Here is a 13,577-nt window from a genome sequence, read left to right as displayed (position 1 = left end):
AATTAAATGTAATTAATTTAAAGCATTCACTAAGTAGGAGACTCAAATAAAAGTTCAAACGTACATTAAGCCTTTTAAAATGTACACTTTCAAGGCTCTGCTGAGTAGAATTTCATGTTGTCAATTTAGCTTGAAATGCAACCATATCCTATAGTTCACTAATCTATGTTTGGTTTCCTTAAAATACAAGGACTTAATGATGCCTGGATTTTTAAAATATTTTTAAATTTAATTTATTTATATTTTATGTGCATGCATGTATTGCCTGCATGTAGGTAAGTGCATCCATGTTGCGCAATGTCCGCAGAGGTCAGAAGAGGCTGTCGGATCCCCTGGGACTGGAGTTACAGACAGTTGTTAGCTGCCATGTGGGTGTTGGGATTCAAACCCGGGTCTTCTGCAAGAACAACCAGTGCTCTTAACCGCTGAGCCATCTCTCCACCCCTTATTTATTATTTTTATTTTATGTGTATATGTGTATTGCCTACATGTAGGAAAGTGCACCCATGTCGTGCAATGCCCGTGGAGGACAGAAGAGACTGTCAGATCCCCTGGAAATTAAGTTACGGACAGTTGTTAGCTGCCATGTGGGTCCTGGGATTCAAACCCGGGTTTTCCCCAAGAATAGTCAGTGTTCTTAATTGCTGAGCCATCTCTCCAGCCCCAATGCCTGGATTTTTATTCTAATATTTGATAAGGCTCTCACCTATATCTGACTTTTAAGCACTTTTCAAAGATTCTCATCTTCATAAAATCTTTCCAGAAATGAAATTTCATTTCCATAAATTCAAGTACTTTTAGCATATGCAACTTTAGAAGTAAACTGCATAACTGGTGCAAAAATAACCAGTGGCCTAACGTGTCTGGGAGTATGGCAGTGGTAGGGAAGCTGCAGGCACACGGCTCAAAAGAGCCAACTGGTCACATCCTTACCCAGTTCTTCAACCAATGTTCTCACTTCCATAGTTTGAAATCAGCCACAATTGGAAGAGTTCAACCCTGAGATCAGCTTAGCAGAGACTTTGTTACTGTTCAAAAACTGGTTCTTAAAATTTGCCAGCACACCCCCAGTGATGAGCACAGTAGCTTACAGTCTGGGTCACAAGACATTCAGCAAGCTATAGCCTTCAGCCAGGACAAAGAGAGGGGAACAGGTAAGTAGAAGATAGCTTCTAGAAGGATAAATGGAGGGTAGTGGTTTATTTTCATGTTTCTCTGAAGCGTTACCAAAATGACAGCTCAATATATTTGACTTCCACAGAATTACAGAAGACTTTTCACTTTTTCAATATTTAGTAAAATAAATCACTGCTTAAATATGATCTCTTCAGGGGCTGAAGAGATGGCTCAGTGGTTAAGAACACTGGCTACTCTTGCAGAGAACTCAGGTTCAATTCCTAGCACCCACAATTCCAGGGGAATCCAATGCCCTCTTCTGACCTCTGAAGGCATTTCATGACACAAGTGCACTTACGTACATACAGGCAATATGCTCATACACATAAAATTTAAAAAAATAAAATTTTAAGAGGGTGATCTCTTCAGATATATCTTTATTTTGTTTGTTTTTCTTCAGTGCTGTGGATTGAACCCAGGGCCTTGCACATGACACACACACACACACACACACACACACACACTTAAGGCTGAAGGGAAACTATTTAAATAGCAAAAATAATCTTCAGTTCACAGTAGCAGAACTACTTTGGAGACAGCTTGTATAAATGAACAGTATCATGGTAAATGTATTCAGCCCTGAAATAACCTCTGGTACTGTGCAACAAACTTGTAAAGTGTCTCGCAGCTTAGCCTGCTCTTTAGAAGCCACTGTGGGTCCAATCCTGCTGCCCTTGCATTTCTTTTATGCTCACACAGCTCCTATTAACATTGCTCAAAGTTCAGGAACTAGGAACTAAGGGAAATTTTTCTTTGCTTCCTCAATTCTCAATAGCTTTGCAGTCATAGATATTTAGCTATACTTTCCCAAGAGAAAAATGGGTATTTTGCACACACACACACACACACACACACACACACACACACACACACACACCACAAAACAAAGACATGAAATAACATAGGAAGCAGTAACCGAAGACATAGATGAAGAAAAGTAGACAGTAAGAATTTTAAATGCACACAAGTGAAAAATATCAAATCAGAAATCTATTGAGTATAATCTCTACTAAACAGAGGGAAAAATTTTAAAGTTGTAAAATTTCTATAAAACTACTGTCTCCTCATCATCAAGTAACAAATTAGTCATTTAGAATTACCAGAAAATTTGTGTCTAAATATCTTTACTTAAGTAGAAAACAATAATTAAATCTAAGTGAAATGTATTTTTTCTTTAGTAAGCTATTACACATTGGTTCTATATTCTTACCATCTTGTGATCATTAACAATCATAAGCTCCAAATATTTCATTTCTTCAAACACACCACGTGATGGCTAAAGAAAATAAAAATACAAGATCAGAATAGTGGTTGATATATAATGCCTCTAATGTCCAGGTTGTAGATAAACCTGGAGTTCCAGTACTCTTTACCATCTACAAACACCATAGGAAGAAATCCAGTGGAGCAAATTATTTATAAGTGACTATAAAGTGTTGGTGAGCCCTCAAGTATTCAGAAAATAACTATTTCGCTATCTTTACTCATCAAAATGGGGAACAGATCATGTTGTTTCTGTATGGTTTTTCCATGTAAAATATTCTAGAAGAAAATGCATAGGATAATAGCTAAAAATAAATAAATCTTCATTTCTTTTGCATTAAAATGATAAAATATTCATATCTAATTAAAACATTAAAGAGAGCCCACTTTAAACTCATTTCTTAAAAACCACATGAACTATACTTACCTGCAGACATATCTGAAAAAGGCATCAAGGTGGCCATACAAACATTAACTTACTAGAGTGAATGTCTATTAATAATATACCCTTTCTTAACTTTGGATAGGAACAAACACTGATAGATAACCCATTAAGAATAGAGAATATTTTAGTCCTCACTTAGACTTACTTTTATAGCTGAAAAATTAATAATGATGCTTCTTTTTAAATTTTCATTATTCATTTATTTTTATGTGTATGAGTGATTCACCTGCATGTTAAGTGTACCCATGTCCTGCAATGCCTGAAGAAGCCAGAAGAGGGCGTAAGAGCCCCTGGAACCAGAGTTACAAATAACTGTTACTGTCATGTGGGTACTGAGAACTGAACCTGGGTCTTCTGCAAGAGCAGCCAGTGCTCTGAATCGCTGAGCCATCTCTCCAGGCCCACGATGCTTCTTTCTTCATTTTTATACATAATAACATCAGTCTAGTGAAAGGAAGACCTATGTAAAACTTACTACAAACTGCATCTTTAAGAGTAAGCAAAAAGAGAATTCTAAGTATAAAAATACACATAAAAATTGTATTCAAGGCCACCATAATACCAATACACACTATGTAAGAGGATAATTTAAACCTGAATTAAGTCTAAATAACTGGGGGTCTAATTTATTTCACACACAAAAAAATATTCAACTAAGCATTATCTAAAACATGCAATTTTACTATAATTACTCATTAAGTTATCTAGTAAATTACTGTGTGATCTACAAGCTGTAGAATTAATTCTTGGTTACAAGGCATTCACCATGCAATTACTAAACAGTGCCCCTCATTACAGCTTTCTCATCTATTATGAAAAGAGTAGGAACATATTTCAGACACAAAGCCCCCATTGATGTACTGAAGATATACCCTGGTTATTGGTTCCATCATTGCACAACTTCTAGTGAGCCATTAGTGCCAACAAAGGAATGACATTCTGTCATTCTGTTCTGTAAAACACATCCAGCTTTCATGTTTGGTATAACAAGAGAGTTTAATTCAGAAGATATACAAATAAACCTAATTATCCAATTTTCAAAACCTAACTCTCTGACTTTGTTAACAGAAATGTTTTATATGACATTATGCATGCCATATCACCTCTCAAAATAAAGCTACAGTGAATGTTCTTCTTATTGCATTTTTTCTTTATTTATTTGGTGGGTGTGTGTGTGTGTGTGTGTGTGTGTGTGTGTGTATGTGTGCATGAGTGGGGTTGTTGCATACTTATGATCGGCAGGAATCGGCTCTTTCCTTCCACCATGTGAATCCTGAAGACTGAACTCAGGAAAATTCTTTACCTACTGAGGCTGATGTGTTTATGATGGAAAAACAGGTATATTCTAAGTCTCAGAAGAAGACCTGTTAAAAATAGAGCTAAAACAGTAAACTTCTCATCAGGATTCACAGGACACTGTAATAGTTTGAATCAGAGGAAGCTGGAAGTATCCTAGAAATGCTCATGAGATAGGGGTTCCATGTTCATTATTTTCATTTTTCAGAAGAAATACCCAAAATTTAAACTGTTCCGGGAAAACTTAGAGATTGTGGTAAGGAAGTGAGATTAAGCAGGCAGGACTGAAGCCCAAGGCTACCAGTTTGTAGCCCAAGACTACACTCACGTTCACTGCTCTCTTCCTTCTTCTCAGCCACTGTAATTCAGATAGAAAAGGCCACTGGTCACTGCCGTCTGTACCTGTGTAAGAGAAAAACAAGCATCAAATGGATGCTGATGACATGCCAGTAGGAGATATCTTCAATATTACACGGAGGAACAGTGCCATAATACACACCATCACAAAGCCAAATAAACTACAGTAAAACAGTACACAGGTCAGCAAACATCTCACATACATGGTCACAAAGATAGTTCAAACGTGATTTCTGTATCATCATCATGAAAAATGTGAGCTGTTTGAGCTTAATGAAAAGATGCCTATTTGACCTACAACTGCCTGACAATATCTGAAGAACTCTACTATGTCTAATTCATCTTAGAACTTAAAAATGATATGTGGCTGGGGCTGGAGAGATGGCTCAGCAGTTTAAAACACTGACTGTTCTTGCAGAAGACCCAGGTTTGAATCCCAGCATCCACATGGCAGCTAACAGCTGTCCATAACTCCAGTTCCAGGGGATCCGACAGTCTCTCCTGTCCTCTGAGGGCATTGCATGACACGAGTGCACTCGCCTACATGCAGGCAGTACAACCATACACATAAAATAAAGATAATAAAATATATTTTAAAAATGATACGTGGCATAAGCATTTGTACAAACTATGAAAGACTTTGGGCATTAATATATAGGAGGACTATCACATACTCCCAAGAAACCAAAAGAAGCCTTTGCCAGCATTAGCACACTGCAGACAATGCAGGGGTTGGTAAACTACCTTTTACATTTATGTGGGTCCCAGCAGCTTTATTCCAGAGCTTCACCATCTTTCCATCGAAACAGTTCATGCCTCATTCCATCCACACTGCCCATCCACCTGCTCACCTGCCTCATTCCATGAAAGACTCGTTTCCCTCCACTGCCCATTCACACTGCTCACCCCAGTTCTCAGGTCAATTTCCCCTTCCCAACAAGCCTTCATGTCAACAGAGGTTCACGGAGTCAAAGCCGGCACTCTACATAGCTATTTTAATGAAAACTTACTGAGATTCTTCATTTGCTTAGAATACTGTCCTGCCAAGGTTTTCTGGATTATGTGTGGTCGGCCTGTGCTTTTCTGAAACAGAAACAATTGTAGGGAATAAAAAAGCCAGATCTGAGCAAGCCTCTGCGGACCAGCTTCCTATGGTACTTTCTCTCACGTCTGTCCTGGTGTGGGAATGATTAGGTGCCAAAATTTTAGCTATCAGAAGGAAAAACATACATCTTACTTTAATTTTAAATAAAATGGAATCCTTTAATGCTCGCAATTTAGATCAAAACACAGTTGTGTTAGTTACTCCTAAATCTCCACTTTCTTCAAAACCACAAGTGGGAAATTTCTAAGAGAGACACACAGAGGGTTCACCAGCATGAGAAAGTGCTGACATTTTAACACACTTCCAAGATGCAAATTTCTCAAAAATGAACGGCAATTTTCTCATCAAATTGTAAATGGTTTAAAAACTACGATATCCATAGTTAATTGCAGTTGCAAGGCAGAAAGGACTTGTGCATTGCTGGAAAAGGGGACTAGTGACAAGTTTAAGGAATATTTTAGCGTTATCTAGCTGCAGCCTAGAAAATACACTTTCTGGAATGCCTCACTGCCATTATTAACAGTGGTGTTAGCACTGACAGCTGAGTGCTTAGTGTGCACAGACCAGCATACATATATGTGTTGTTCAATTCATTCCTAACAAGAAGCCCATAAAGTCTATATTTTAATCCCCATTTTAAAAATAAAATACTGAGACTTAGAGAGACACATTATTGGGTTAACACGTACTATGAAGTAATGAGCCAATCAATTTATTTAAAAATACATACCGAAATTAATAATTGAAAAATTGGAAGGATGCTTGCTGAAAGGTGAAGGGCACTTGTCTTATTATTTAGTTAAGTAATTATTTTGCTTTTTGAGATTGTTTAATAATATATTAGGTATTTTTATTGGGGTTTTTGCAGTATTGGAGATTGAACCCAGGGGCTCACGCATAGCAGGCAAGTTCTATGCCACTGAGCAACCTCTAACCTTTTTTATTTTAAACTTTATTTGAGACAGGGTCTCACTAAGTTTCCCACACTGGCTGGCCTTGAACTTGAGATCCTCCTGCCTCTTTCTCCTGAGTTGCTGGCATCATAGGCATGCACCACCTCACTCAGTTAATATATTGCTTTTTAAATCACAAATAGAGTTATAAAAAGAACCCTCTCATTAGGCTTGACAGAATACAATAAAGAATATCACTATTAATTTTCTATTTGCAATAAAACAAGAATTCTCACTGGAACTATCCTGCCCAGACTCTTAACTTACTATAAAGCATGCTAAAATTAGTAATAATAATAATGTGAAATCAAAACACCCAAATTCAATTTGAGTCAATTCTTTATCCTGGTAAGAAGTGAACAGACACCGACTGTGATTAAATTCACCACTGAATCAGCAACCTGGTTTTTAAATCTAATTTAATGTTTCAAGTACCATGCCTTTCTCTCTCCTAGGTAAGGATGAGAACAGATTGTTCTTTGAACAAAAGGTAGGCAGGAGGAAGGCAGGCAGAGAATCAAAGACAATTAGCATGTACCAATCAGCCCCAAGCAATATAATTTTAGGTATAACAATGAAAAACCAATTCTTTAAACATTATGATAATAAGAGTTTATACGTATATAAACCCTTCCAACAGTTTAATAGACACCATGGCACATTTATTAATTCAGTGAATCTGCAAAATTGCCCTATTAGGGATGCATTAGAAATTATCCTATTTACATGTTTTTTAAAGTCAAAGGCTTAGAGAACTCTTCTGTGTTTGTATTGTTTTGTTCTGTTTTCTTCTTTGGGAGCCTTTGGTAAGGAGTGTAAGAGAGCCATTAATCAGAGGCAAAAGTCAGATTTTTTGCTGAATGAATCTGATGGTTTTGCTGTATCATATTATCACTTTGCCATGGAATTGGGAGAATATTTTACTCATCAAAACACCTTAATCTGGGATGAACTGTCATCCATTTCTGGAAATTTTTTAAGTTAGTAATAAAAAAATCATACTAATTTATAAAAATATCACTATGTATAATATAATAGCTTTTCTGCCTCAATTTTGAAAGTTTATCACAAAGTCATACACACACACACACACACACACACACACACACATGAGGGCCTAGCATGTGCAGCTTGAGCTCCAAAATTCATGGTGCCAGTCTAAGTCTGAAATAATGTAACATGGATAAATGTTCCCTGACATCTATATGTATTTTCCCTTACTGTTCAAAGACAAAGATACTAGAAAAGCCAAACACCATAAGGGAACTGATATCATACACCCACCTCATCATGAATCAGCTCCAGCGGCTCGATCATATACACAAAGGTATCGTCTTCAAACATCCCACTGTAACACAGGACACCACAGGAGAGAGTTAGCAAATGTGGTAAACAACAGGCACTAGCAAGTGAGCATCTAGACTGTATCTTTAAAGAGTACATGCGAACAAATGCCCTTTTTAATGTGTTTTATTAAAATTTTGTGTATTTCTTACAAAACATCTTACTCATCTTTATACCTCCTCCCCCATCCACAGCTCCTCATAGCCCTCAACCAGATTTCATGGATTCTGTCATATACGTTAAGGCCTATCAAGTCAACTTAGTGTATCCAGACATCCTTCAGTACACGTTCATCCAGTGGGGTCTAGTCAGCCTATCTAGAGTTATTCCCTTAAAGATCAACTCTCTCTCACCCTGAAGTAATCAGCCGCCAATAGTTCTTCAGCTAACGCTGGGGCCTGCTGTCAGCCGCCAATAGTTCTTCAGCTAACGCTGGGGCCTGCTGTCCATTTCCCCATTATATATGGGGTTTTGTTTGAGTTTGCATTGATTTTGTGCATGTCCCAAATCTAATCCAAAGACTGCATGGAACCCCATCATGGTCTCAGCATTCCAAGCACTCTGCCAGACAGCATTCAGGCTATGGACATGTACAAGCATTCACTAAGCATATGAATTAAACCCGATACCATTCTTTTTTTAATAAACTTATTGCAACATTAATCTGAGATCAGACTTCTCATGTGTTGGGACTATCTCAAATTATCCCAGATCCATATATAACTAGTAAAAAGCCACAAATTTAGTATTTCCTAGAAGAAAACTAACATTCCATTGTCTAAGGCCAATCTAAAACTATCTCTGATTCAGAAAAAGCAGACAGAAGTATATTTATACTTCTAAACTGTAAATTTGCATTGTGTGTCATATATATCAGTTAATTTGGGGAGACATGAGATGTCATTTTTAAAAATAAACTTTGAAAAATAAAGTTTCAAGACCCATTTCATCACATGGCTAAAGCTAAATCTTCATCTCAGACATCACTTGGTTTGGGTCCAAAAGGTGCTTATAGGTGGTTCTGAAGAGTCTCTACCTTGAAGTAAGACATGAGTTCCTTTTAGCATCTCACCCTTGCCTGACTGATACCTAATTAGACTTAGGTCTAATCCAACCAATATGATCTTTGGAAGACACCTGTAGGCACTGCATGAATTAGCTTCACCCCATAAGCCCCAGCTAGAGTTTGGGCCTGGAATGTCCCCCACAGGTCCATATATTAAAAGCCTGATCCCAGGATGGGGGGTGGGGCTGCTTCTAGGAGATAGTGGAACCATTAAGAGGCTGGCCATTGTAGGATATCTTTAGCTCATTAGGGGAATGTCCTTGCAGGGAATTGTGGGACTTAAGACTCCTTCTCACTCTCTTTTTTCTCTCCTGGCCATGTGGTAAGTGGTTCTGTTGCACTACGTATATTCACCATGATGTGCTTTCCCACCACTTGCTCAAAGCAATAGGGCCAACTCATCACGGGCTCAAACCTCCAAAGTTAAACTTTTTCTCTCTGTAAGTTGATTATCTCAGGAATTTTGTTATAGCAACAAAAAGCTAACTAGTATGCCCCTATCCTTGCCCTTCACAGAACCTACCAAAATATTTATTAACCTATATAATCGTTTGATCTCTAAATTTCCTGCATAGTCTAAGTGCTGAAAGAAGGGCTTTGGATGCCTGAAATTACTCCAAATCTAACCCCTAACATAGATTGACATGGGTGAGTCATTAAAATAAAATATCTAGAAAATTAAAACTGGAAAGAGTGAATGGATATGAGCAAGCCTGGAGGTCAAGAGGTCCCAAGAGATTCCCACATACTGAAGTCCATTGCATGTAGACAGAGCCACCCTCGAGTCTTTGACACCTCTGATGCTTCCATGGTAGTAACAGTGCTCTCCACCCTAGAAAGCAGAAGAACGTTTCATTGGCTGCTTGAATCATACGCATTGGGAATCCTGCTCTGGGGAGTTTTGTAAAGGCAGAAAAGGAATGCACGAGTGCTCTGTATTAACAATTCTAGGAACTCCTATTATTTGAAGTCACAAATAGAGCTAGTCAATTACTACATTTTTCTGTAACAAGTATGGATGTGTTTAATGGAGGAAAAAAAAGGCTCTAAGGGGAATAAAACCAGTGTAAATGATGAAGTTCACATGCATTTCTTAAACATGCATTATGGGAATAGTTACAAACCAGATGTGGTTACACAGCAATTTCCTTTCTCCCTCCCACACCACAAACTCGTTCAGATGTCTCTTCTGGTGTTTATACATAATTTTAAATAGAATCTTTATACTGCTATAACCTGATTCATTCCACTTTAGAAACTGTCTTCCTAATATAGAATCACAAAATTTCCTCTTGCCCCCAACACATTTCAATGCACATTTCCCATTTTGGGTTAAATTGCTGTTTAGTGTTCATATTATGACTCTGAAAACAATTGCCCATAGCTATGCTACAATATAATTACATTTTCTCTTTTCCTCCATTTTGAACTTTTGGGGAAGTTTTGCTTTTTTTTTTGGTCTTTTTTTCAGACAGGGTCTCTCTGTAGCCCCAGCTGTCCTGGAACTCACTATGTAGACAAGGCTGCCTTGAACTCACAGAAATCCGCCTGCCTCTGCCTCCCAAGTGCTTGGATTAAAGGCGTACACCACCATGCCTGGCTATGCCATTATATGTAATTAGAATTTTATATATCCCTCTTCTCTGAGAGTACTCTACAATTCTTCTCAATGTGGTCTGATGTCAGTCAATGTGGCACGCCCATTTTGTCCCTGGAGGCATCCTCTTGTTTCCCTCCAACCCCATGCTTTAGTCCAGCCTATTGCTTTCCAGGTCCTGAGCACAGATGCCATGCAGGATGTCTTAGGAGCACCATTATGAAATCTTCCCTTGCCTGCCTCCTACATGGGATCCTAGATTCTATGTCTTCCCCATTTATAGTACCCCTTCCTACATCCTCCTTTTGGAGGCACACAGTATCTGCTACTTGGTTGAAAGGGTGTTTATGAGACCAATTTACTGTGAACTCTCAAAGATGAACATTTCCTTTTCAACCCTCACAGTAGATCCATTCATTTGGTGAGTACAGAATATTAGACTGGACATTAGTTCCTCCTTTACACCCATTCCGGCATTTCTAAGGCCTGTATACAGTCTTCTAGTTTCTAACGCTGCAGTTGAAAATAAACTCTAACACTATCTTCTGTAAAATACGTTGCTTCTCTTTTAGGAGGACTGAAGGAATTCTACTCGGCTCCATGTTCACACAGACTCACAATGAGCCTTGGAGTGCATCTTCACTTCTTTGTGGTACTGAATGCTCTGGGTCACCTAGTTACTGAAAACAACTCATGCACTTCCATTCTGGGAAGCTAGCTTTTATTATTTCTTTCATTATTCCTTCTCCGTGTTTCTTCATAAACTGAGCTGCTGCAGCCAACTAAAGATAGGATATGTGGGCGGGGTAGGGAGTAAACCAGGGATCTATTGACTCTCCAGGTAGGCCTTTCAACCAACCCCCGTCTTTTCAGATGCCATGTGTTCCTAGGCCTTTCTGGCTTTCATGACATGAGTTGGCTTGCTGCTTCCATCTCCCCCATAAGAGAACTTAGCAGAGCAGAAAAAACTCAAAGCTAAGAGAGTAGCTCCTAATTCATCCTCTTTCCATCTCCTAAAATTTCATAGACAACTCTTACCTGCAGTCTTCTCTTGTTTTTGTCCTAGGGGATATATATCGCTTTTTGAGGGCTATTGGGAGGACATCATATAAGTATTTACATATGGGCTGCTTTCTGTTCTTAAGTACTAACGTTGCATATAAATATTGACCTATATATAATATGTTGAGTTCTATTTATGTACTTAATTCTGGGATTTACAAGGACAAATGCATCTCACATCTCAGCACAATGAGAATCCAGGTCAATATTCAGTCATTATATTGCAAACTTTTCACATGCTTCTAAAAACCACCCCAAGGTAACTGTAAATTCCATCAAACTGGTTATTTAGCACTTTGTATCTTAAGTCAAGATTGTGTGAGGTACATAAAAACATTTATATTTGTTTGATCTTCCTAAGAAAAGCTACTTTCAGATTTTTCCTTAAAATATTCTTATTTTCCCCATAAGATACCATCAATTCTTTCTTAAATGTTTCATTCACTTAGACTAGAAAGTGAAAGTCCATTCTCTCTGACTATTAAGATCATTGTAACTTGTTTGAATTAAGGTAGGATATTATTCAAAGGAAATTGTATTTAAATGTATACTACCATACTTTCTAAGTCTTAAATGACAACTGGAGGCAGCATCCAATCTCCGGTGTTTACCACAATAGGAAATCTTTAGTATCTAAATTGCAGAGTTAGAGTAAGCATTATGAGCGGTTTGGTAATTTCCAGTTTAGTATTAATATTAGTATATTTTAAACTTATGAGTTTATTATTAATTTTAAACCAAAATTTTAAAGTATTATGGAAAAATATCATTTACTAATTCTGCAGATATGTGCTGCATTTTATAAATACCACTGCAAACTAGTATCTTCAGGTAGTCTGTATAAAAGAAAACCTGAAAAATGAGAAACAACCCCTCTTGGGTAGCCAGCATAGCAGCAGTGGGTCAGTACAGAAAGGCTACATATGAAGACTTCATGCCTTGAAACATGGGGCCATCAGCTCCGGGAGAATTCCCCAAGGATCTACCACTTTAAACAATCACTAACTGACTTTAACCACTATCAGCCATCTTAACAATCACTAACTCACTGTAACCACTATCTACCATCTTAAACAATCACTGACTGTAACCACTATCTACATGCATATCTATATGCATATTAGGCAAACAGCAGGACGGGCTAATTCAGAACATGAAACAAGTTAATGTGTATGTATGTCAGCATTTTCAGATCCAAAACTGTCATGAGTTAATTAAATTCAACAAAAAAGGCACATCTGATAAGCAGAGCTTATTGGCTAGTCAGAGGAAATGAAAAATCCTGTTAAGTGTGCTCCCAACTTCCAGTGTTCTCAGCCATGCATTTCCACATAGCTGGATGCTCCAAAAGGCAAATAATGTTCAAGTAATAACACTTTGATTCATAAGGCTGGCAAGCTCAAAATCCCACTGGAAACTACTAGGACTGTTTCCAAGTAATAAAAGCTGGAAGACAGTGCATCTTTTACTACTCGTCCTTGTTGTTGTTCGGTTGTTGGTTTTGTTTGAGTTTGCGCAGGGCTCATTTGTTCTCTGTGTACATTGATTTTGTTTTTGCTTTAGCCTCTCTCTCTCTCTCTCTCTCTCTCTCTCTCTCTCTCTCTCTCCTGTGTGTGTGTCTGTATGTGTGTGTGCTGGGAACTGAACCCAGAATCTTGTACATGCTAGGCAAATACACTGAGCCTCGCCCCCAGCCTATGTACACCTTATCTTTTCAAATATTTCCTAATCAGCAATGGCTGCAAATGATAACAATTTGGAAGTGAAAAAACATCAGTTGAAAAATGAAAAGGGACATAAACCCAGAAGGACTGAGACAAGAAGAAAAGCAGAGGATGAGAGGTACCTGTAAAGGTTCAGGAGACTGATGAGGAGGGACCCTCCTAGGTCTGAGCTTTTTGGTGACACCAACA

General features: G+C 38.0%; 1 protein-coding gene across 1 annotated transcript in view; it reads right to left on the bottom strand.

Moving 5' to 3' along the window:
• Positions 1 to 13,577, bottom strand: part of Adam23 (ADAM metallopeptidase domain 23) — a 164,652-nt gene that overhangs the window by 65,523 nt on the left and 85,552 nt on the right. The window contains 5 exon segments of the mRNA XM_008846181.3: positions 2,387 to 2,452; positions 4,509 to 4,582; positions 5,548 to 5,620; positions 7,880 to 7,943; positions 9,755 to 9,837. Coding sequence (XP_008844403.1) covers positions 2,387 to 2,452; positions 4,509 to 4,582; positions 5,548 to 5,620; positions 7,880 to 7,943; positions 9,755 to 9,837 — 360 coding nt within the window.

This window comes from Nannospalax galili, unplaced genomic scaffold, assembly GCF_000622305.1.
Source record: "Nannospalax galili isolate Female #2095 unplaced genomic scaffold, S.galili_v1.0 scaffold281, whole genome shotgun sequence".
Lineage (NCBI taxonomy): Eukaryota > Metazoa > Chordata > Mammalia > Rodentia > Spalacidae > Nannospalax > Nannospalax galili.
This window is presented reverse-complemented; position numbering and strand designations above follow the sequence as displayed.